This window comes from Carex rostrata, chromosome 13 (assembly GCF_964058835.1).
Source record: "Carex rostrata chromosome 13, lpCarRost1.2, whole genome shotgun sequence".
In the NCBI taxonomy this organism is placed as follows: Eukaryota; Viridiplantae; Streptophyta; class Magnoliopsida; order Poales; family Cyperaceae; genus Carex; species Carex rostrata.
This window is the reverse complement of record NC_135930.1, coordinates 7318969-7344591: the sequence shown is the minus strand read 5'-3', so window position 1 is coordinate 7344591 and position 25623 is coordinate 7318969. Positions and strand designations below refer to the sequence as shown.

General features: G+C 35.1%; 3 protein-coding genes and 2 long non-coding RNA genes across 5 annotated transcripts; 2 read left to right on the top strand and 3 right to left on the bottom strand.

Moving 5' to 3' along the window:
- Positions 1–357: 357 nt before the first annotated feature.
- On the bottom strand, positions 358–8936 carry LOC144564805 (coatomer gamma-2 subunit, putative / gamma-2 coat protein, putative / gamma-2 COP). Its single transcript, XM_078314402.1, has 18 exons — positions 8767–8936; positions 8057–8154; positions 7662–7712; positions 7439–7552; positions 7028–7228; positions 6340–6441; positions 5711–5818; positions 5075–5305; positions 4679–4929; positions 3890–4061; positions 3596–3751; positions 3466–3516; positions 3211–3351; positions 2669–2869; positions 2149–2280; positions 1628–1801; positions 1281–1520; positions 358–823 (listed from the first exon to the last, which is right to left on the bottom strand). The coding sequence occupies exons 1-18, from the start codon at positions 8810–8812 to the stop codon at positions 629–631; spliced, it is 2664 nt and encodes an 887-aa protein (XP_078170528.1). The 5' UTR covers positions 8813–8936; the 3' UTR covers positions 358–628.
- Positions 8937–11188: 2252 nt separating this feature from the next.
- LOC144563896 (uncharacterized) lies at positions 11189–14375 on the top strand. Its single transcript, XM_078313362.1, has 3 exons — positions 11189–12425; positions 12763–13446; positions 13656–14375. Exons 1-3 carry the CDS (start codon positions 12276–12278, stop codon positions 14373–14375), a joined length of 1554 nt encoding a protein of 517 aa, XP_078169488.1. The 5' UTR covers positions 11189–12275.
- An 828-nt stretch (positions 14376–15203) lies between these two features.
- Positions 15204–16591, bottom strand: LOC144564222 (uncharacterized). Its single transcript, XM_078313796.1, has 2 exons — positions 16162–16591; positions 15204–15392 (listed from the first exon to the last, which is right to left on the bottom strand). Exons 1-2 carry the CDS (start codon positions 16481–16483, stop codon positions 15349–15351), a joined length of 366 nt encoding a protein of 121 aa, XP_078169922.1. The 5' UTR covers positions 16484–16591; the 3' UTR covers positions 15204–15348.
- A 1892-nt stretch (positions 16592–18483) lies between these two features.
- On the top strand, positions 18484–20243 carry LOC144564868 (uncharacterized). Its single transcript, XR_013514765.1, has 2 exons — positions 18484–18655; positions 19919–20243. It is a non-coding gene; the product is annotated as an uncharacterized LOC144564868 (long non-coding RNA).
- On the bottom strand, positions 18574–19910 carry LOC144564869 (uncharacterized). The gene is made up of 2 exons (XR_013514766.1): positions 18711–19910; positions 18574–18680 (listed from the first exon to the last, which is right to left on the bottom strand). It is a non-coding gene; the product is annotated as an uncharacterized LOC144564869 (long non-coding RNA).
- Positions 20244–25623: the final 5380 nt, after the last annotated feature.

Here is a 25623-nt window from a genome sequence, read left to right as displayed (position 1 = left end):
TTCATATAAAAAATGATATAATTATATCTAACGAATTTATTTTGCTATTTAAATTTTAAATTATTAAATTTTTAAAAATAAAAACATAATGAAAGTAAAAAATAATAATAATAATAATAATAATAATAATAAAGGGATTTTCACCCACCTATTTCCATTGCACTCAAGGCACAATACATATTTTCTTCTGGAAGAGTTCTATTGAATTTGAAGCGAAACGAGTCTCTATCGTGGTTTCCCTTTTCAGCAAGAAAAATATACAAATTAAGGTCGAACAAGGACTTTAATCTTGTAAAATTTATTTATCGGGCTCGGGCATAATGAGCAAGACCACGAATCAATTACTGAAGATAATACTTTCAAAAGTAATAATGTAAAAATAGTCTGTTAATAGTAAATGACACTAAAGACATCACAAAATGCCCAAGACAAAGAACAGTCTATAATCCAGGAAACCTAAAACTTAACAGCACAAAAGCACCTCATCTATATCACTTAAAAGTGAAAAAGAAAAAAAAAATGGCACAAAGAAAACAAAATATATGGATTATTCTTTCATTAATACAATTTCTCATTATATCTACTACTCCAATTCTCAATTTAATATAGGCGGCCAATGTGTTTGAGACTAACCACTAGCGACAATTACGTGGATGTTATCACTCACATCAGGATCATCGGATCTGACAGCTAGTTTCATGGCAACCTCCTTGGGCCCGCTAATACCGAAAGAGAGCCTTACAAGTACCTTTACATTTCCTATAAATACGCCTGAGAGGAGACATGTATGAGATCTAGAATTGTTGGGGACAACCTCAGTTCCCTGCATACATGGAAGTCATGCAGTTGATTATATACAAGTTCAGATAAAGATCCAGAAGTAACATCAAATCAGAGAAATTTTCTAATGAAAATGATATCCAAATCCTGATAGAAACCCTTGGTACAGCTCCCTGTGAAAGTCACTGAAGTTCCTCTATTGGCAGATACCAGTGAACCCTTGGTATGAAATTTAAACCCAAAATGTTGATACGCAAAACACAACTGTAATATATTGAGTTGTCTTTCTATTGAACACCTCACCTCCATGTGTTGGTCCCGCCAGCATTTAATGCAGACCCCCAAAACAATATAATCGCATGTATGACTAACTTAAAACTCGGCATAGACCCAAATATTCATGCACGCGTGCACAGAGAGAGAGAGAGAGAGAGAGAGAGAGAGAGAGAGAGAGAGAGCACGCGTGCATACACAGAGAGAGAGAGTGAGAGAGAGAGAACCTCGCAGGGGTGCATGCCAAGGATGGCAATGACAGCATTAACAGCCTCAGCCAGGCTCTCCCTAGCACCAAGCCCATACTCATCAACACGTTCACTTTCTGGGTCCATGCTTTCCCATGCGTTCCTGAAGTTGGACACAGGAACCTTCAGCATGTAATCTGCATAAGTAAATTCAAGGTCCTCCAGCTGGTACTCATCCTCCACTCCATCATCCTCCACATCACCAGTGGTCGGGTCCACCTGATTAGTCAGTGTAATATGGTTGTTACAAGAACGCAATCACACTTTTAAATATTTAAACAGTAGAAAAGGCATCAACATGAAAGCTTGAAAGCATTTTTATTTACCTCCTTCACGATGAATTTTAAAACGTTGGAGAATTTGCCGACTGCAGGTACACCCTCAGGCTTCTCGAAGGCCACAAAGGTCTGCCCAGGTGTGTCGTAGGGCAAGCTTCTTAGAGGCTTGGTGTATACTTCTGTAAAATCGTCAGCCTCAGAAGCATCAATGAGTACAGTCACCTGAAAATTTAACAGAGGTTTAACCCCATTATGAATGCAATGGAAGCCACAACAGCAAAGAAATCATAACAGGTAAGAAACAAGCACATGAGTTGATCATCTCTTGATCCCATGTATATTATGTTTTTAAAGGTTTTGCTATGCTTGTTTGTTTATGACCAAATGGTATCAACATTTTATTGGTTCCGCAAAACGGGTTGATGATTGTGTACAAATACACCCACACTAATTCAAGTGATATTGGTAACATGACCACCATAGAGAGGTGAGTGTTCTTGTTCATTTCTTTTAAGATGTATAAGTGTGTGTGTGTTGGGAGGTGGGAGGAAGGGAGGGGGGATGTTTACATTCTCAAGCAACTGCTCCGGGATGGTGTTAGAGCAGTTGAACTGGAGAACCACGTGCCCATCAAATATGTGCTTCACAACACTGACAGCATACTCAGTCTCTGCCTCTGTCAACTCAACTGGCGCAGATGACTGTACAATATTATTGAAAAAAAATCTCAAAACAATTATAATAAGATTATGAAGAAAACTAGATGCTAGTATATCTGAATTAAACATATACAGTAAACACAACAACTAAAGTTACATTTGGTATGTAAACAGAATTTTTTTTTTTTTCCAAAAAACAAAAATTAAAGTCTGTCCATACTGCTCCGGAAAATTCTCTCTAAAACAGGAAAACAATAAAGACGTATCCTCCTAATTTCATCAAAGATACCATCACTACTTATTCTCCCTAATAGTGTTGGCATCAGTTTAGGAAAAAAGTGGAATGAGAGATACAACCACCATCTTGATTTATATACGCATCAACGGGACCTTTTTTTTCATTTGAAGTTTAAAGAACTAGTATATATACCTTGAAAAGCTTGCCAAAGGCAGCAAACTCAGGTATAGAAGAAAGCAACTTCTCATATGCATCAATAGCTGACACAACTGGTCCACTTGTGGGGCCCACAGGTCCAGTTGGCTTCTTCCCTGTTGCCTTCTTGTCTGCAAGAGGTTGAGACCTCACCTCTCTTGGCACTGATGAAATGTCAAATGGTGCTTCAGATGGCTCCTGTTGTGTACATCAAAATTAAGTTGCCAATGTAAGTATTAAGACTTATGTGGAAACGATTAGGTAGTAAATGACGTACACAAACTTAGGACCAAATTAAGGCCAAAGAAGCTATGTATTTCAATCAAATTCAGTATAAAGGATGACCAGCTAGAATTTTTTATCACCAAGCCTTCAACAATACGATGCAAACATATACATCCAACATGGATCGGCTTGTACAGTAGGTTGGTAACAGCTAGGCCAGACAAACTACTCTCCAACCAATTTTTTTTTTTTTTAATTAAGATCTTGAATTACTTTAAGACACCAACAACAAAATTTAAGGTCAAGTAATGTACATAGTTCTTCAAGCTTGCTTCCAAATTAACAAGAGGGATGTCAAAGGAACCAAAGAGAAATTCAATATTTTCTTTCTCGGTCTCGGCAACTGCTGCTTCACCACCCAAAACCTTCAGATAGAGTGTTGCACGGTCACGGACCTAGGCAAAAACAAAGAGTAAGCCAATGTGCCAACTAGAAAAAGTAAGATATGCAAAGAAATATGACACCTATAACAAGGATAATCAAGTAAGCCCTATTTGTAATAAGATTACCTCATCATCACTGTCAAACAGGCAGCGGCGCAAAAGAACAAATATGCGGGGCTGCAGGAGAAATAGAGAATAGGTGTCAGCAAAGGCCAGATTATAGGGCATGCCTTGTAAATCCTTTGGAAATGAATACCTTTAGTGAATCAACCAAGGCCCCGAATTTAGCCAAGGTACTAACGGCAGCAGCACGTACAGTAGCATTTTCAAGTATCACACGATTGTAGATATAACGGATATATTTGCTAGGATCAGATGTCCTGGGGCCTTCATTTCCCAAGAAGTGAAGAATCTGGAAGTGAGAGAAACAAATGCAAATACCAAATTTAATCAACCAGTACAAGGATGTACAAGACCAAAATATAACCAAACTGTTCTAAAAATCAAAGTTGTATAAATGAATAAACTGATTTTAACCTGCAACTAGTACCTGGGTTGAGAGATAAGTGAACTCGCAATCTTCGATAAACTCACATAGGTGGAACAGGCCATTTTCCTTGGCATCAGGTATGTCTCTTATAAGAGTGACTATGGAATCTACAATTGCCTTCTTATACTCAAAACCGCCCTCTTCTCTTAGTATGTTGCTCAAGAAATTCATCCTACAAGGGCAAAAGAGCAGAAAGGTTTCAGCAATGGGATACAATGCCTTTGTTATATGTTATATAATCATTTCCTTCCAGGAAGAAGCATGGACAGAGATACCAAACATAGGGCTCCAGTATTGACCAGAACAGTTCATGTGGAAAAAAACTGGATCCACATGAACAGATACCAGACAGGACAATGCTTAGCACTCAAAAAAGGTATCCCGGTTTACCCCAATGTATTATAATACAGAGATAAATAAAAGATAGAAAGCACAAAAGCCTGTGAAAGAACCTTGTATTTGACAACTGGTCATTTTAACCCTTATTGAACCATAACTGGTGTAAGACTGACTTCTTCACCTCTTAGCGGGATAGATCTGGTCAAGTTATTTTCAAAAGTTGTAATTTCATGTGTGATTCTGAAACCTTAAAATGTCACACATGCCCTACAGAAACAGATAACCACAAGAAGCATAAGAAATACCATGCATGCCCCCAAGAGCATACGATATGGCACTTATAAGATTTCACCCCTCTTTATTTAAAAGTAATTCCCAAACCACCCCAGTTAGGAGGTTTTGGTACTTTTCAAAGTAAAAAAAGGAAGGATGTTGGTAATATATACATACAAGGAGCGATATTTGAGAGGGAACTTGAGGCAAAGGGAGCGGATGGCATCAACGACGACAATCTTGAACTCATCGGCAATGTCAGCCATGAAATTTGTTATCTGCTTCATAAGCCGGTCCACGCTGGACTCATTGCCCGTCTTCAACAGAGTAGTTATAGCCAGTGTGGCAATGCTCCTGTTGCTGTCAGATATCAGGCTCTCCATGTCTATGTTGCAGTTTGTCACTGCTAGAGGGTGCGTCATCGCCACCTTTTAACCACACCGGATATATTATGTTTAGTTTAATCCGCAATTAAATAGATCAAGCGAAAAAAGTTGAACATCTCTTTATGTTTCCTTTTCCCAGATCAAAAAGAACACAGACAAGAGAGAGAAGTGAGGGAGAGAGAAATACCTTGTTGAGGGTTCGAACAGCGGCAAAGCGAAGGACAGGCTTGGAGGAACTGAGGAAGAGCTGGAGGACGGTAATGGCAGGAGTGAGCTCACGGCTAGTGACCCCACTGAGCTCAGTAATGGCCCTAGCTGCCTCCAGTATCACCATCTCAGCCTTGTGCCTTAGACATGATTCAAGGTACTCAAAGTGTGGCCTCTCCCCTGCCTGGTTAGCACCTGACTCTCTAATCACCTGCCAGTAAAGTGATCAGTTAGCTTTCCTCTCATCAAGTATAATAGACTTACTAGGCAGGCCAAATTTAAGTATTGTGCATATTTCTTTTTTCAATCGGTAACTAGCTAGAGCTTTGTAAACTTACAATCCATTTTTCTAAAATGTACAAGTTCTAAGTAACATATATTGCTGACAATAACAGTACTCGGCCAGTCATTGGGGGTATTGTTGATAGAAATGTACCTAGACCCTGAACTAGAAAATGCCAAAAGAGTACAGAGCAACTATGAGAAAAAAAAAATATATTAAGAATTTACTACAGCATTCATGACCAGTTATTTGCTAATTTCATTACAGTTTTTATATACCAGGGACAAATTAGAAGAAACAGTACATTTCAAGAGATTGAAAATAGCATTTTACCTGGCTAGCATATCGGATGAGGAGGCATTGGGCCAGAGGTGAGCGCACTGATCCTTTTGTCAAACTGGTGACTAACTTGGTAACTGCCAGACGATCATGTTGCCTTATCTGGAATATTAAAGAAGCAAAAGTTCATAAGGGGGGGGGGGGGAATTTATACCTTGTTCTATTAGTCAATCTTATTCGATGAAGTCCTTGGCATGTTTTAATGGAAGAATGAGAACAAAACATCTCATAGGACTAAGCAAAAAGACCAATGCTGAGGAATTTCATACGTACCACCAAAACCTCAAAATATCTTCATACCATCAATAAAAACATATCCAAGTAAAAGTTTCTGACAATATCAACATTGCTGATTTTTACATTCTTTGTATGATATATTCCAGACTACCCACTTTTCAAATCCGCTTTCATAAAAACAGGGACTGTCATAATACAGTAAAATAAAATAGAGAAGGGAAGTAGTATGGAAATAATTTTTTTGCTTTGAACCTTTCTAAAACAATCCTTCCAATTTGGGAGACATTTTAAAGCTTTTTTATAGTTAAATAGTTAATTTGAATAGTATGTATGTAGGAACGTGTTCCTAAAGATTTCAAGCACTTACTAAAGGACAAACAATATACCTGGTACAGAAGGGCCAGAGCATGAAATTGCACAAGAGGGGCTCTTGACTGAACAGCTTCTTGAACTTCATTACTCCATCTCTTCACAACTTCTGGGCTTGTCTGTTTGAAAGCCAAATCATAAACATCACATTATCCCATATTTCCTTTACATACAGAAAAGTATCGTACTTTCATCATTGAGTTCAAAAGCTTGGAATAAGTTGATAATACCTACCAATAAGTTAAAAAAATATGACCAAAAGGAACAGCTTCAGGCATGCTCTACAAAGCATTAATATTTCACGTATAAACAGGAAAATGAGAAATGTATCATGTGCCCCACTGATACTGGTAAAGTCCTATTTTCTTCAAATACCCTACTAACTCTTTACATCTTATATATTAAAATGAGATAAGTTCAATAACAAAGATAGGGTAATTCGGACATCTTCTGGAATATAGAAAAGAAAGAATTACAGAGGATACTTTCAGGTTGCATAATACATGTGTGTTTTAAACAGGAAACCCAAGAAATTCCATGTTGAGTATGGTATATGGATGATACTCCTTTTTTTTTCAAATCACACACAAGTTTACCAATTAACAACATGCACATACAGAGAACAAACTGGCCTGCATTTCAATATTTTAGAAGGATAATAATTTTTTTTACAACAAGTTTGCAAGAAAAATTAGGATCAATTACCTGAAGGAGGTGGACGCCACTGACAAGTGCAGCACTGGCAACAACTGGATTTTTATCAACAATGGCTTGTTTCAAGTACCTCTCTATCTGAGCAAGGATGGTGCCATCTATGATGCGAGACAGCACCCTAATTGCATTTGCCCTGTACATATCTGTCTTGCTATTCATATCCTTCATCAATGAGCTCGTCACCATTATAACCTAGCCTCACCAAAAACAACATATTGTCAGTCCAAGTGAATATGCAAATTCTATATTAAAGAAAACAAAAATTATGACATGTAAATCAGTAGAAGTACATCTTTTCTATTTTATAACAACCATCTGGTAATGGAAAATTAGAAGTAAAAAAAGTCATGTCAGAAAATCTTCAACTCAAATGGTAAAAGATAATAGGTATTATGATCAAACCTCTCCAGCCGAGGGGGAGAGCTCCTTGATCATGAGATACATCATCCTTCTAAGGCCGGGATCCTTCGACTGGAATAGCTTTGTTACAGAAAAGAAAACCTCTGTCCCCTCAACCTACAAGTACCAATTGAATGAAAAGCAATATAAGGTCAGCAAAAGAAGCAAACCATTAAGGTATCCATCAATAAATAAGCACATCAAACAATAATTCTGAAAATATTACCGGTGTGAAGGTGTCTCCTTGGTTAAGTAAATAGAGAAGCTTAGTGATGACCTGAAAGAAATAAGATTAAACCAATATTATAGGCGAGTACATCTATAAAAATACATAAATACATACACAAGAATGTTCTTTGGAATAAGATGAGTAGTGCAAAAATTCTACCGAATTTGTAGGTGATATGTTAATATAAACTTTCTCATAGGTCAATTTCACACTTAAGCCTAAAATAAGAATTTATTAGAGCGTAGAAAAGATTTCAGGTGCTAAATCTCAAGTAACACTTTTAATCATTCAGAGCATTTTGTAGGCTAAATTTCAACCAACATGAAGAGAAGAAAGATGCAACAAAGTAATAAAATTAGGGAAAACTAAAAAGAAAGGAATAGAAAAATAACCTGAGAACACCTCCTTGCATCAATTTGAGAGTCATTGAAGACCCTAGCTTCTTGAAGCACAGCACCTTTCTCAATCCCAAAAAATGGATGATAGTCCACTGAAAAGTTCAGAAAAAGAAATTTAATTCAGCAATTGGATTACTTTGAAGTGTGTTGTGGTAGAGTAATTCTGAATGTGTCTTCTGAGTATTTTATCAGAATAAGCAAAATGTAACAAAACTAACATATGCTGGGAGGCCATTATCCCAGTTATTCTAAATTGCAGTCAATTAAAAATTAAAAATTTAAAACTAGGTTCAACGTATTCACCAAACGTCATTAAAAATTAGATCCAGCTTAAAATAAAGTACCATTCGCTGTGATACATAAGGGAGCGTATTCACGCAAAATGGTATTTCTGGGACAAGAGACGACCAAAAGATCTAGACACTGACAATAAAATCAGATCCAGTTATTTCGGAGAAACAAGAAGTACAAAGCAAAGACCAATCAAACATCCCGACCTACTACAATAACAAGCTCCTTAATTGGAAGCAAGCACGATCGCACTACCCCAATCAGACCTTACCATTGACCTATTATAATTGGCGATTTCACATCCATGCATCTGGGATCTGAACGAGAAACTGAACGAGAAAGAGTAATGAATTGAGGAAAAAAGAATCGGATCTGGCCAGTTACGTGGTTTGAATGGAGCAGATTTGCATTACCTTCGTCGTCCCTGTCGTCGTCCTTCTTTAGCATCGGCTGCGCCATGGCTAGATCTGATTAGTTGTCTGGATCCGTTTAGAGAAAGAGAGAAACAGAGAGATAGAGAGAGGAGAGTGAGGGAGGGATTAAAGAGACGAGAATACGGGTATTGGTATTATTTTCCTTGCTATTGGGTTTCATTAGAGAAAGCGGGCTCTTTACAAAGGAATTTTACTGGGCCTTTCAGGTTGTGTTTTCTTTTTTTCCTTTCGTTTGGCCCAAGCCCACTTCCTGATGGCTCGAAATGGTTTTTTGTGGGATATGTATGCTATATTGATCTGAATTATGAACTAATATCTTTATTTCAAAAAATTTATATGAAATTGTACTTGTAGATTAAATTTTTTATTTTTAGAATTATTTTTTATTTTTAAATGGTTAGAAAATCATTTTCTTTAATGATTTTAGACTATTCAAAAGTAGTGATTTTTATCTATCTAAAAAAATACTCATTTTTTTTAAATATAAATTTAGTCTATGTCTACATTTTCATATGAAGATTATGTCGAACAGTTTAAATTGACTATTTGGATTTTAAAAATAGAGATATTAATCGATAATACGGAGCAAATATGTGTTATAGATGATAGTACTATACCCTCACTTAAATTGTATCCAATCTTAAGTATTAGATAAGGTTATGATAAAATGTTGACGTTAGTTTCCTTGGACATCAACAAAAAATTGTTCATTTAATCGGATCAATACTTTAGAGCTCAGGATTTGTCGGAAAGCAATGAATATTTTGCTCAATTTATTAAAAAAAAAACGCAAAGTTTAGTGACTTAATTATCCATAGATTATTGTGCATGGCATTCCCTCGTGAAAGATATTCTAAAGTAAATGAAGAAAATGCAAACCCTCATGCTGTAAATTTTCATATTTCTCTTTTTTTCTTCTTCAAAGATTCATTGAGCAAGTTTAGCTGAAGTGATATATTTAACCATAATATAACATTTCGGGCCTGTTCGGCCGACAAATGGGAATGGGCACGGGCACGGGCACGGGAATTGAACTGAAAACACTGTTCCCGTGGGAAAAAAAAAATTCAGTTGAACTGAATTTTTTTTTCCCACGTGAACAGTGATTCGGCCGAACACGCCCTTCAAGTATTTTTCCCATTGAAGCCCGAAATTCTTGTGTCTTGACTCACCGACAATTAACAAAATATTAAACTGTGTTTGATACCCCGAATCAATCAATGACCAAAATTAATAAATAATTGATCAGCAATGTTAATGCCAGTGCTAGGTAATGAGTTAATTATGTACCCAAAAAAAGTGTAACGCAATTTTAGTTAGCTCTTGTCTTTATTTTTACAATTTCGCCCCTCTTACAGCTATTTTAACACCTAAAAAGGTTGCTTATTACCCTTTATCTATATTAGTATTTAGTAGCATCCTGAATCAATATACCACCTATATATTTACTCAAAAATTGATTACGATGAAACCCTGAAACCAATCAAAGCCAAACAAGTTAACTAAAATCTTATTATACCAAAATAAAAAAAAGTTTATAATGTTTAGGGAAGAGACTTTATTTCTCTTATGAATTGATCAAGTAAATACACGGTATCCACATAACATGTCAACCATAGCAAATAATGATCATTAGTCATTGACACAGTGTCTAATCATACATAGATCGATTGACATTTTATTTCCAAAGGAAGCAATATACCCTGCCTGTTTCTGTTACTTGAAATATCGATTGATACAGTATCTAATCATACTATGCAAAATGTACACACCTGTAACAAAAAAGAAAAAAAAAAAAAGGCAAACTGATAACAGCACTTATAAAGCAAAACTTCTTGAGGAATTAAGTTCCCCGTAAGTGCATTAGCTTCAATGACTCCTCATACCAGTAACATACCGTACCGGCATACACTGAAACAATTAGCAAAAACCCAACCAAATAAAGTCTGGTTCAGACTAGTATTTAATTTGCATAGTCCTAGTCTTCCACTACATGTTATATTTTAGCCCTTAGGAAGTGTGTAATTACAAAAAAAAAAACCCACAGATGTCAGTCGGCCACTCTAATTGAGAGCTGCCCCCAAGTTGAGCCATAAAGGTCCACATATTATCTAAAGAGGTCTAGTTGACCAAAATGTCCCTATGGTTTAATCACCAGTTCCATTTAGGCCTGGCTGTAGACTGTAGTGACTTGCACAAATAAATGATCTACACTCTCTAACTGATCACAAAATTGGCAAGTAGGAACACCCTGCCAACCCTTTTGTATTAGGCATTGTTGGTTAAATTAGTTTTTTTTTTATGAGGATACCACAAATTAAGAGGCAATGGTGATTGTCAAATCTGAAAATTATCTTGTACAGTGACAACTCCAAAGGCTAGTCATTCATACAAAATATATTTTGTAGTAAAAATGCCAGTACGATCCCTCTGTCGCCTAATTTTACCTTCTTCAGGAGTGAGCTGCACTTCACTAAGTTTTTGTTCATGGTTCATTCATTGCAGGGGCGGAACTAGAAAATTTAGATTAGGGGCCTGAAAATTAAAATGTGTAATGCATGGCTAGAATTTGAACTCAAAGTCTCCACAGCCATAAATTGGAGTTTTAACCTTCAACCACTAAGCTGCAACACACTTGACATTTTATGAGGAGGTCTGAACTATATAACTAAAAAAATTTAAATAAATTTTTAAGATATATGATTGTAAATTTAAAATCATAAGAGTGACTAAGCACTCCTTGGCTTGACTTTAGATCCGCTCCTGATTCATTGTGCAAGTAATTGAATTGATAGCTTTTAAGAGACATGAGTTTTGACTACCCAAGCTTCTATGAAATGTTTTTATTTTTTTCTTTTTCTGATGCAATTACAACAGAACCTCCCGCAATAATATGTATGATAGTTTCTATGAGCTAGCGATGCATCTACAAAACTAATATAAAACATGATCTGAATACCCCTTGTATACAATATCAGTAGCTGCCTAGTTTTAGTATGTAATTAAACATGTTCTTAAATCTCAACACCCCTTATAGAAATGGTGATGGTGATATCTACTTTCCAAATACAGAAGTGTTGGTTACGATGTATAGTTATTCGGTATCAACTACCAACTAATTTGCGGAGTGTTATGTTTTGCATCTGACACCGTTTAGCTTTTATCTACAAAACAACATTATCTTCTCTAAATTTAGAAAGGACAACAGTTGACAGTTTTTTTACTCAATATAGAGGTTCATACCAAGGGGAAAAGCTAAGCTATTTCGATGTTTATTCAGCTGGCAACCTAGAGCAGACTTTAATAAAGACAATATCTTATATAAACCAAATTGAAGATACACAAAACTCAACTTCTCTCTCTCTCTCTCTTCATAATTTGAGTTTGTTACTCTTTTCCAAGAAAAAAGAGTAGCAAGAAACAGCATTTCCTCAAGTTCTTGCAGATTTGGCATAAGCTTTACTAAGATCAGAGATAACTTTGTAGAGATGGAGTTTCTAACAAAAGGGCGAGAAGTGAAACCGCTTATTTTGAAGCTTAGTATTGTAATTGCATTTTCTTTTCCTGTTTTCCTCCTATCTCAGTTCAGGTCATGGCGAATTCGTCCAGCCGTCAAGGAAGAATCACACGACAAAAATGTAATTCTACATTCTTTTATTCTAGTTTTTTTTTTCAACAGTAGCCTATTCTATTGGCAATAACGATGCCATCATTTCAAAATATGTTAATAAATGATTTGCAGGAATCTATCTTACTTAAAAGAGATCAATTGATCAACCAAATCAATACCACAACAATGTTAATCGAGCCGAATTATGAAAAGGTTAAAAAGGAATTATCAAGTCATTATCACTAATAACCTCAAATTAACCATAGAACGAAAGAAGATAATATATAGAAGCTGTGTTATGTGAAAATCAATTTCGAATCATTTTTAACTTGCTATTTATTGTATTTTAATTTTTTTGTCTTTAGAAGGACACGGATTTGGAAAAGATCAACAAGGGTATAACCAGGTCCACCTCAGCATCTCCCTCTGCCACAAGTTCATCCATCACTAGCATAAACAACACTGCCACAGAACCAAGCACAAAAAATAAATGCCGATTAAACGAAGAAGCAATGTTCGATTTGCCAGATAGAAATCACAAGTCAGCGTCAAAGATCCTGAACACCACAAAAGACAAGGAGGTTACCTCGGTAGATGAACAGATACTACAATTAACTAACATGATTGTCTCTCTGCAAGAGAGGGAAAGGAGCCTGGAGCAGCAACTCTCCAAGTATCAAGGCATGCGGGAGCAAGAGAATATGATTAGAGAGCTTGAGAGCAAAATAAAGATATGCAAAGTCGAGGCAAAGATATACAATATGAAAATCGAAACTTTGAAGATCGACAACCAACGTTTGCAAGCGAATGAAGAGGATTCGAAGACGAAAATTAAAACCTTGAAGAAGAAATTAAAGGAAGTGGAGGATGAAAATGGAATACTTGTTGGTCTTCATAGGAAGGTTAGCATCTTGCATGAAGATAAATTGCGGAAGTTGATTGACCAAGAGAATAAAGTCGCAACTCTTCAGAAGAAGAATTCAGAGCTTTTGAGTGAGAATTCAGAGCTTTTGAAGAAACTGGAACTAGCACTAGAAAAGAGTTCAGAGGTAATTATAATGCAATTGAGATACTAAAATTTCATTTAATGTCGTAATATTCTTGAAATTTCAAACTGAGCAGTATGAACATGCATGAGTAGAATTGAACGGAATTAAAAGAGGTCAAATTCTTTGAATCTTTTAAAGGAATTACATTACATCATTCGGACTACACCAAACAGTTTTGTATCTTTTAATGGTATATATGTCAAATGTAGGCCGAAGAAGCGTTGAAAGAGGTTGAATGCTTGAAACTAGCTAATGAAGAATTGAGCACGGATATAGAAACTCACAAGTTGAATAGTTCAAAGGACAATGAGGAGTTGGTTTACCTCAGATGGGTCAATGCATGCCTCCGTTATGAACTCAGAAACTTCAACCCTTCCTCAGGCAAATCGGCAAAAGATCTCGATAATAACCTTTCACAGGAGTCCAAAGACAAGGCCAAAAATCTCATACTAGATTATGCAATTTCAATTTCTGAAAATGACCAGGAGTACCCTTGTAATTTGCTAGATGAGGCTTGGGCAAATAGTAAGCCAACAACACCCTCATCAACAACTGGTAGACAGAAAAACCAAAGCAAAGGCCCTGAATTTTTCAACAAGCTGGCAAAGTTCATGTTAAAGAAAAAATCACACAATCATGAAGAAATAGATGGAAGCGAAGAAATGCTAAGGTCTTCAAGTGGTTCCTTGGAGGAGATTTTATCTTCAAGAGGATCTTACAAGCAATCATCTTCTTCGGGGTCTAATACAACACCAGTTCAAGAAGTGGATGTCATCGATTCTATTAAGAGGAAAAGGTTAGAGGAGTTGGCAGCACAGAGGAGAGCATTAGAATGTGAGAAGGCCGATTTGAGGAGTTTTGCAAATCAATTGAACCGGTCGAAAGCACTTCAGTTGTACTGCAAGAAAACTACTTCCTTTTCCAACTAGTGGTTATATAGAGTGCATCTTTTTGATAGGTAACATATAGCTTTTAGTATCAATTGTAGAAAATGAAACCAGACTTTTTTGAAATCCAATACCTGACCTTTAAGAGCCTCCATTGTTTGTATAGGAGTGACTTTTGCCCTTTCAATGTTGTGTATATGTTTGCGGGGCATTTTAATTTTATGTGTACACTTGCTCAAGTGACTGTAAACAATTGGAATATGGCAAGTGGATGATGCCATTTCAACTTTCAAGATTGATATAATTCAAGCAATATTGTACCTCTGGATGCTTCCAGTTTTGTTAGATAGATTGTTAGCAGTTCTATATTTGTAATAACATACGGATGTACTTGTGATTGTACTTGAGATCTTGTACCAGTTGTTTGGTACCAGATCTTTTATTCTGATTCAATAAAATAGGTGGGGTATCACCGAATTCTATCAAAAAAAAATAAAAGAAATTCAAGCATTACTTTTTAGCATTTTTCTTGAGTATGGATTGGTGCATTGTTTATTTTACAAGACCCTGCTAGAATAAGAACGATATACCAAATTTATTCACCTATATAATCACTTCCTATTTGCAATTTTTAAAATAAAACATGTAACTAAAAAAAATATAATATAATGGCGAAAAGAAATTACTGAGTGTGCTTGGGGTAACACAAATATTTCTGTGTTTTGGGGTAATACCAAAATATTTGTGTGCTTGTGGTTGTGTTTACACTAGAAATTTCATCATGTTAAATGATGTAATTCACAATAAAACAAAAAAATGGACTGTAAATTGCGGAGTGAAAATTCTTCAGGAAAATTTAAACAACAAGCATTCAGTCACCAATCAAAGATAAAAAAAGGCTTTATTGAATTATTAAAAAATGGGGAATTGCAGTTTACATTGTCACCCTCTGACACAGTGACTAAACTTTGTCGAGCCAAAAAAGGTACTAAAAAAAAAAAATGAAACTGAGACATTATGAGACTAGAACTGGGTCAGTAGTGACGTTGCCTGAAGTACCTACATGTACAAAAATAAACTGGTCATCCCATATGTGATATATAAGAAAAAAATTCGGAATGGCATAAGTTGACAAATTGTACTTTGATTTGTTCTCTTCTCTATTTTTTATATTGAAAAACAAAATATAGGAGTTTACATAATAAGTTCTCATTAACCAAAGGCACCTGATTTGACCTGAGAGTTGACAAGTTAGGTTAGGTAACACCTACAACCAGCAGAAGTGGTACCGTGCACTAATTAATCTGATAAACTTTACAATTACATATCTAATTCTATCAGAACAATTGCAATGCCTGTAACAATTCAAGATGAAAATGTAAATTGTGTTAGACCCCTCAAATACTACTTTTTGATGAAGAGTGAAAAATAAAGGACCAGAAATGTATCCACTGAAATACAAGACTCAATAGAACCAGCTCAACTGGTCACCCTCAACTATGGGTGATTACGGTACTGGATCCCAATACAAATGTGGTCCCTGGAAAGGTCAACGAGCTGTGGCCATTGGTACAGAATACAGTGCTGGAAGCACACTGGTATAAGCATTACAATCCTATGCTAACTTGGGGCACTAATGCATGGTAACAGCATTTATTATACTGGTCGCATGGTGATCGGCACAAAAAGCAGATCCAAGACTACACCTACACATCACTTCTGATTCCAATTGCATAGTTGGGACACCGAAAACTGAACCTATCTCTAACTACAATATATAACAAGGAAAAAGCGAAACAGAGATGGATAAAGAAATAACCAGACTAACCTGTAGCATCAATGGATGGAGAAGATGTGGCTGGAGTGGGTTCCTCCTCGCCGTAAATGGCACGGATGCGGGAGGCAGAGATAATCCGACTGTCAGACTCGGCGAGGCGAAAGAGCTCCTCTCGCCACGACCACATGGCGGTGGAAGCGGCGGTGTTGGAGGCGCGCAGCGCCGCCTTCTCCGCCTCCAGCGACTCGATCTCCTTCTGTTGTTCGTCTGACCGAAACCCTATTGCCACCATGGAGCCAAGAAGAAGGACATGGACTACTTTCTCTCCGTGAGTAGTAGCAAGCTTTGTGAAAAGCGACCTTAGAGCCTCCATGGATTGAGAAAAGGTGAGGAAGAAACGATGGATGCTACTAGGTGTTTGACGAAATGTTACAGTGAGAAACGAGAAGAGAAGCTGGTAAATCTCAAAACCCTTGGAGAGGAGTCCGATTTTCTGTAGCAATTCTTGGAGAGTCTGTGTAAGGAAGCACAGAAAGTGGGACCCGACCTAAGATGCACCGAGTCCGCACATTCTGCATTAACTCAAATTAACTTTTTGAGTTAATGCATCACGGACGGCTAGGGCCCGATTAAGATGCGGCTCAAATTATGCTTGGCTCTGAAGTAGGATGATTCGGCTCTAATTTGGTTCAATTTTGAAATAAAAAGCTTGATTCAGTTTAGTTCATATAAACACTTGGTTTGACTAGTCAGTTCGGGAGCCGGCTCATATTTTTACTTATTTTACTAGGTTTATATTCAGACTGTTGTTTTTTATTATTTTTCTAGATCAATCAAAACACACATTCCTTCAAATTTCGTAACTGAATTATAGAAAAAATGACATTCACAAAAGCTGCATCAATTCCACCATATGCAAAAAACAATCAGTGAAAAAAAATTGAAATTTGAAAACATTTGAAATTTGAAACCAGTGAAAAAAAATGTGAAAGTGGTGGAAAAATCAGCTCTTTGCTAGTGACATATGCAAAAAACAATCTTTAAAAGACTGAGTCTATATTATATACTAATGTGGATACAAAAATTTAAGAGAAACCACTCTTATAAGTTAATTGACAATTAATATGTGACAGAGTGGAATCGATGCAGTTTTTGTGAATGCCATTCTTTCTGAAATTCAGTTACAAAATTTGAAGACAAGTGTGTTTTAATTGATCTAGAAAAATAACAAAAAACAACAGCTTCAAAATAAACTTAGAAAAATAAGTAAATATATGAACCGGCTCGCGAGCCGAGCCGAGTCAAGCTTTTTCTTTCAAAATCAAGCTAAGTCGAGTTTGAGCTTTTTTTCAATTTTGAATCTGTAAAATATTGAACCGCTCAACTCATTGATTCGCGAGCCAGCTCGACTCATTAGCATCCCTACAGACGACCGTATCATCATAATTCAGACTAATTCGATCCAAAATTAAATGCACGAGCATCTTTCATGTTCGTGTCAAACACAAATCAGACGCTCCGGATTAATTCTGCATTACGAATTCCAGTGTACCCGCATCTATTAGTTTCATCAAAGCATTTTTGCACAGCTGACTAAATTTTTTAACGTTTTTATCCCTCACAAACTTATTTCTTCCTCTCTTCAAGGGTAGAGGCACAATATTTTTTTATTGGGGGTTGACATTACAACCTATAATGATTATAGTATGAATCTCCTATTTGTAAATTATGGAGGTCATGATAAATATTTTTATTAAAATTATGGGGTCAATTTTCAATTTTCTTTACAGTTTGTGTTGAGACAACAAGGAACAAATACTACCCAAGTAAATGTTATTTTGAATAAAAAAAAATGATGGTCAATTTCACCATCATTTGTAAACTATAGATCCGTCCGTCTCTCTTGATAACACATCGTACTACTTATTTAATATTATTTATCTATATTATTCTTAAATAAATATTAACCCAACTAGATAAAATATTAACTATAGGGTAAAGTAATTTATTTAATTTTTTATAATATTTTTGGTTAAAATTAAAAAACGATAGCCCAACTAAAAAGAAGAAGTAAAAGCTGGTCCAACCTATTCTAAATCAACGGCCCAAAAAAGTTGTTCCCATCCTCGGCAGCCTGTTCATAACCCTGGTCCAGATCCCCTAAAGTAACCCAATTTTTGGGTTTTGGATTGACACCGTCCGATTCGAATTCTTCGCTTGAGATCACATCGGGATTCAAATTCATTGCTCAAGATGTGTGCGCTCCACTTCGGATGGATTATGACGGATTCGAATCGGACGGTCCAGATCCAAAATCCAACTTTTGGGTTACTTCACTGGATTCGAACTCCATAACCCTGTGGGATGTTCGGATTCCACCCGTTAGACCCATCTTCTTCCTCCTCCACGCTACCCCAAACCCAAATTTCTCTTCCGATCAACCGCTTTCCCTTTTGAAGAGTTGGTAAAATTCAAATCCGAAGAAGCAGTCAGTCGCAAACAGATTGAAAGAAGGAAAGACAAATCGCCGTAACTCGGATATAAGGTGAGTCTCTTCCGACTCAAGCGTTCTTTCACTTAAAATTAAAACCGAAACCCACCATTTAGTAAATTTGGAAAATCGCTCAATAATTGGATCCTGCGGTGCCCATAGATAGATTCTCGAACAATGGACTCTGGCTTCGTCTATTGGAACAAGGGTTATTTGTTGGTTTTTTAGTCTGGGGAGAAAACATGAATCAAGGATGTTATGATCATGGTGAATTGATAGACATAATAGCAGCTCAAAAGCTGAAAAGGACGAAATAGAACCGAACTAACAGAACTCAGGTTGAAAGTAATCGTGGCAGAAATTTATGGGCATTTTTTATTTTACATACGAAGTCTTGAAACTAAGTTTCTCCTTGTATAAATGCCCTTATAAGTTGAAATATGTCATGTATCGGGTGTTTACTGAGGTTGTTGTACTTGAACATCCCTAATTTGGCCTGATTTATCCTTATATGTGCAATCAAGTATGAAAATTATTCGATTTCATTAAAGAAGGGAAAGAAGACCTTCAAGTGTAGAATTATTTCACATATAAATTGAGTTCTCTATATAAAGAAAAAACAATGATAAATGGAAAAACATAAATTATTTGTTAGAGCTGTAATGATAAGTACCACTAGCAGATTGTATGTAAATATACTGAAAACTGGTTCTGTGAATCATGTGGAGTGCCATCTTTCAAGAGGCATAGTATCAATTTTTATTTTTATTTTTTTTGGTAAAACTTCTGCAAATTATGTTATACTTTCAAGAAGCCCTGACCTTGACCAGATTTTGCAAAAGTGTTCCAGCTTTTTTCAATATTGCAAAAAAAAAAACTATGATATTGTGGGAAAATTCAACAATGGTATGTGCATGGCTTAGGTTTTAGTCTTTCATCCTCATTTTGTAATAAAGGAGTTGAGAATGATAAATTCACAAAATCTCACCATAATAAAACAATGCTGTCTGTATTTAAATCTAATGAAAAAATTTTGTGCTGGGAGGCATTAAATCAATCAAACTTCAAATTTCTGAGAAGTATTCAAATTTTCTTTTAAGGTTTGATCTTGTCAGTATTCCAGCTATACTAGCAGTGTTATAAGTGGACTATGATAGAAACCTCATTTCAAATATCTCCAAAAATCTAGGGGCTACTTTTACAAACACTACAAACTACAAGGGGTTCTTTGCATATTCGGCGATGCTTTGAGGGGGACTTTTGTGAGTCCTCCCATTTAACAAAACTGATCATCCTTTGTTGTATCAACTGGTGCAGAAACAATGGAGGTAAATCCTATGGTTGCCATGCGGGCCATACTTGTCGGAGGCATAGCTGTTTTTGCTAAGGTTGCTGGTGCAATGAAGGCTGCCGGTGGGGTCAAGTTGGGGACTGCTGCTGCTGCTGCAGCTGCCGCCACCGCCGCGATGTCAGGATCGAAAGGAAGTGGCAATAAGGAAGTCCCTTCCAAGTAAGGACCAAAGTGAAAAAGTAATTCTCATTCAGGGTAGTTTGGTAGTTTTTTTTATGCCTTTCTTTTGTTATGTAGCCCAACTTTGCTCAAATCGGATAAATAATCGATCAGAAAACTTATTGGTTTGAATTTTGAAAGATAAATTTGGATACTGTTATTGGCCGTTTGATGCGGCTTAGCGATTTTTTTTTTTATTAATCTTTGTTTAGAAATGCATGCTGGCTTACGGATTGTTGATTGTTCGTAGAATATGATTTGAACAATATCTATTATCATATAAACGGTTTAGTTCATGGGAAGTTGTCGCAGGTTTCTCAAAACCTTCTTTTCATCTTTTGTCTTTTTTTTCTTTGTGGACATAGCTTCCTTTTTAAGCTTTAGTTTCTTCCTGCGGTGACGGCTGAACGATTCATGATGTAACAGAGCTAATTTCAACTTTGAAAAAATAGTAAACTCAACTTTTAATTGAATTAGTACAACATTGAGCTAATTCATACAAGACAAATAAAAAAAATAGTGAATTAGTGTTATTTTTATTCCATTTAAATATCCAATAGCTTAAAAAAATAGTGTTATTCTCAAATTAGTGCTATTTTTGCTCAATTCAAACGGATTAGAGATCAATTTATTTCTCAAAGCCTTGCCAAGATTAAAAAAAAAAAATGTTTCAAAAGGAAATTCTCCAGTTCGTCTGGACTGGAGACGTTCAAAGTTGAAAATTGCTCGAACTGACGAGTAAAACTACAGCAGAATCTTTTGATGTTTGGAAATTTAATAAAAAGATTATCGGAAACAAGAAAGAGTGTTTTATTTATCAAAGTATTCTTGGGCTACAGAAAATCCAAAATGATCTATCAAAGAACTAGGAGTGTAAACAGAAAAAAGGAGTGAATAATATCAAATTCGTATCCACTTTTTAATGAATGGATGTGGATACGAATATAAATATAGATAATAAATGAATATTAAAATTTAAATACAATTTGTTTTAAATAGATATAGACACGGAACAGATAATCTATGAATATGAATACAAAATGAATAATTATTGAATAATTAACTCATATGAGCTTAAAAAATACAAACAACAATTAAGAAAATTCAAAAAGAAAAATCAGAAAATTAAAAAATTTATTCAGCCATCTTTATGTACATTAATGAGTACCTGAAGCAATTCTCACTAAACAAATCATTTCTTATAGGTCATGTTTGGTTGTGGAGTAGAGTTAATTCGAATTAAATTTCTTACTCTAAGCTAAGATAGATTAAAATAATTATGTTTAGTTGGAGGTTGATTGAAGTTTGGTGGAGTAAGCTCGTGAAGAGAGAAAAAATTATAATATTGTATTAATCTAATTATGGAATCCACAAGTAAAATAATTTAATCTCAATTAATTCAAATGTTACTCCACCTTACTTCTTTAAATTTACACCTTATTTGACATTTTAAAAATAGAGTACACCACTTACTCCAACTAAATATGACCATAACGAGACATAAAAACTACGAGAAGAAGAAAAGTTATTGGTGACATGGCAGCTAATGGATGGATGGTTTCTGAAATATAAAGCTATGGTCACGTGGATTGCGCAAATTCCAACATTTTCCTCATGAAGTACAGTGTTTAAAAATAAATAAATAAATAAATAAAAATGAAATATCGGGCCAGCATCAATATTTTAGTCCACTAAGTAAGACTAAAATGAAGTTGGAATGGATATATATGTCAATTTCGCTCTGGAAACAGAAAAAAGCGGATTGAAGCAGCAAAATAGACTAAAATATTTCGATTTCAGATATCCGCTCCATTTACGCATTCGCGGAATTATTAGAATCTAATTAATCACTTTATATTATTTTCCTTGATATGCTCAATGAAGTATAAGGAAGAGCTTTGGAAAAACAATAGAAAGTAATTGAAATCAAACTGGTACAAGCACCATAATATCAGAAATGATCATTGTTTTATTCAGCGAGAGACTAACAATTGCGGTGTAGTTCACGCAGCAGTAGAGCAGGTTTCATACGAAGGCGAGAGGGACGCAGAGCGGGAGATGGCGGAGCGGTCGATCATCTCTGGCCATGGTCGTAGATCTGAGGTCAAGTGACAAAGAGTGTCAATGAGGCTTCTAGTTCATATAACATTCGGTATAGCAAAGATCGTTCAGTCAACTTAAATTTATACAAACTTATTCCAGTTTAAGACTGAACGAACAAATAATCCAAAATCAAACTGACTATGCCTCAATTAATCCAAAATCATAGAAGAATTGCAACGAAAAAGTGACCCAGACTTGATTCTCAAGTAGTAATCTACCTCAAGTAGTGATCTTCTCATTCTCGCTGATAAACAATAAAGTGAAATAAAAAGATAAATTAACAATAAATCTGATCCTCATTTTCAAATAAAAAAAAAAAAACTAGAAATCAAAAGTAATCGAATAAAGGGAAAAAGGAAATAGCGAGGATTTGAGATTTTAGAGAATTAGGTTTTGGTAGAGTTGTAGTGCATCACCACATAATTCATCTCTATTATAATCATAAGAGGAACGAAGCTGTAGTGCGTCACCACTGCTACCTTCTTTATTGTTCAAATGATTCAGTACTTCACTGTCCTCGTTGCTGTTGATAGACAACTCTCTTTTTCTCACATGCTGCTTAGCGGAGGACTGAGTGGATTTCACAATGCCATCGCCCGATCGGAGAAAAGAGGGAATTTAGTTTGATTCTTTTTTTTTAATTATGAACCTGAAACCTATAGCATGTAGGCATCATCATATATTACGTCTAAAATAAACAAACAATCAAATATATCTGTGAGCTTTTGAGCAGGAGCCTTACAATAAAAATAATTTAGATATGAGTTATTGATCACTATTTAAAAATCACTTCCGAGTAGATAAAAATTTATTGTGATCGTTCTAATAAATTCATATTCTTGCAGAAAAAGAAGTTAGTTGAGAAGGGAGGAAAATGAGAAGAAGAGAACGGGTGAGAAATTGGGATAAATAAGACAGTTTGCGGACAGTTAAAATCAGTTTAGAAAGCAGACTCGAACCAGTGCAGAGATAATCTAGGAATTTCAATCCAGAGGATAATATTTTTCTCTTAATTTAATAATTATCCGAATATGGATCCACAAGATAATTTCAACTCGGAGCATATTCAGACATATATTATTAATTGGCAAATGCTTCTGTGCATACAAGGACCTATTTGTAAAATCAATATATTTTTATTTTCAAAGTTGAAACAGTCGATCCGAACCGTTCAACTTGTTCTCCATATTAATATGTGCTTGGAGACCAAATTTTACATTTTTCTGAATTTTTTTACTATTTATTAAGATGGGTACAAAAAATATCAAATTCAGACCATTGAATTTTGTACCCATCTTAATAAATAGTAAACAAATTCAGAAAAATGTAAAATTTGGTCTCCAAGCACATATTAATATGGAGAACAAGATGAACGGTTCGGATCGACTGTTTGAACATTGAAAATAAAAATATATTCATTTTACAAATAGGTCCTTGTATGCACAGAAGCATCACTCTTATTAATTTTTCTTTAAATCCTAGAATCAATGCTTCAGTCATTCTATGGAATTGAAAACCAAAACACACTTTCTTGTTCTGAATATATTTTTAGTAAGTTTCTAAATTTTTTTTTTTCTGAAACTAGAGTGTCGTCAATGTAATGATTGGATACGGATAGAACAAATATTTCACAGATAATGGACAACAATTTGTTAGAATATATTTACATCACGTTATGCGCTTTATTTATAAATTTTAATTAATAAGATCATATATTTTTGTCGTGTAGTTCACAAAATTGATAAATTATCAGTATATGCATCCGCGTGCTTTTGAATTTGTTTGTGCTAAATGAGAAAGATCCATTGAATATTTTGCAATATAAACTGCTGAAATTCATGAAGGCCTTAATTCCATGTTATATAAACACAAAAATCCAGAAAAATCTTCAAAATATAACAATCGGCATGCTAATAATTTTTTGAGTTAGAAGATAAATAACATATTACGCACAAGTCTTTGTAATATATTTATAGCCCGTGTGTTTCTCTCCATGTTTTTAATCGATGACACCACATTTGCAGTCATATAATCACCAAAACCGATAAATTATCTCTACGTATTATCATCTCATGCTCTTGAATTTGCTTCTGCTAAATGACAAAATTACATCAAATATTTAAAAAAGAAAAACAACTCCAATGCATTTAAGCATATTGCTTTCTTTAAATCGCGTTTTTAATCCATAAAGATCGCATTTCATGCCATATAAATACAAAACCTTACTTATATCTACTAAGTAAAATAATCAACGTGCTCGTAAATTGTTTTTATTCTAAATGAAAAGATAAATAATATATTACACACAAAAATCAGCTGGAATGCATTTAAAGCACATTTTGTGCTCTTTTATTAATATTTTTAATCAATGAAGGCGAAACAACATTTTCAGTCATATAATCACCAAAATCAAACATATTATTATCTCATATTATCATCGACTTGCTCATGAATTCGTTTGTGCTAAATGGAAACAAAATGTATCAAAAAAAAAAAAGTTTCACAAAAATCTTCTGGAAAGCTTTCGAAGCACAATTTGCATTTGTTCGTTTTTTTCAAATAAACAGAAGTAAAATCATCATCAAAACCTACGAATATGTCTAAGTTTATCATTAGTTATCTTTTTAAAAAAATAATTTAAAAAAAATATTAATATTAAATTTGTCAATTGGTTTCTCCACCCGGCCGTGATACTGATGTATCCTAATTTTGCTCCCAGACACTGGTGAATCCGTATCCTCCCAGGTACCTAAAAGAAAATTATATTTTATAATTTAGTAGATCCGAACCGTTCGTTTAACTTTGCATGAATCTCAAAGCACAAATAATAATGGCTCTCTTTGCTATTACAAACCGTTTTTGAGATAATATGAAACAGTAAAGTTCTAATAATTGAGGCTAGAGGGGAAAAACCATACCCCGTCGTGCTGTAATTTTGATTTCGTATTGTGGCGTGCTGTGATCAAGTTATTTTTTCATGTATAGCGTCATGTCGTACTAAACGTCATGCGAGACACATTGTACTAAACGTGTCGTGACCAAACGTGACTCGCATGACTATTTGGTTATAATTTAGATCAGTTTATTCAAAATTAGAGCTGCTCATGAGCTGAGTTATGTCCAAGTTGAAAGCAATTTGGATTTGAACTCATGAGTTGAATTGAGTTTGAGTTGCTAATCCAGTTTCAAGTCAGAAATCTTAAATTGGATTCAACTCGCGAATAACTCAAGTCAAATTAGGTCGACCCGTGACTTGTAGATATTACATAGTTTATCAAATTAAAAATAATTAAAACAAAATATGACAAAATAAACAGTACATAGTTTATCCAAATAGTACACAATTTAAAACTTTACATAATGAAACATTGACAAAAACAAAATTAAATAGTACAAAGTTTGTCAAATT

Excerpts from the sequence above, each read along its gene's own strand:
- LOC144564805 (XM_078314402.1), bottom strand. The coding sequence starts at position 8,812 with ATGGCGCAGCCGATGCTAAAGAAGGACGACGACAGGGACGACGAAG. Across the intron at positions 6,442-7,027 it reads GTGGCGTCCACCTCCTTCAG|ACAAGCCCAGAAGTTGTGAA; the intron begins GTAATTGATCCT and ends GCTTTCAAACAG. Across the intron at positions 5,306-5,710 it reads TCATCCGATATGCTAGCCAG|GTGATTAGAGAGTCAGGTGC; the intron begins GTAAAATGCTAT and ends CTTTACTGGCAG.
- LOC144563896 (XM_078313362.1), top strand. The coding sequence starts at position 12,276 with ATGGAGTTTCTAACAAAAGGGCGAGAAGTGAAACCGCTTATTTTGAAG. Across the intron at positions 12,426-12,762 it reads AAGAATCACACGACAAAAAT|AAGGACACGGATTTGGAAAA; the intron begins GTAATTCTACAT and ends TTTTGTCTTTAG. Across the intron at positions 13,447-13,655 it reads CACTAGAAAAGAGTTCAGAG|GCCGAAGAAGCGTTGAAAGA; the intron begins GTAATTATAATG and ends TGTCAAATGTAG.
- LOC144564222 (XM_078313796.1), bottom strand. The coding sequence starts at position 16,483 with ATGGAGGCTCTAAGGTCGCTTTTCACAAAGCTTGCTACTACTCACGGA. Across the intron at positions 15,393-16,161 it reads TCCATCCATTGATGCTACAG|GTACTTCAGGCAACGTCACT; the intron begins GTTAGTCTGGTT and ends TTGTACATGTAG.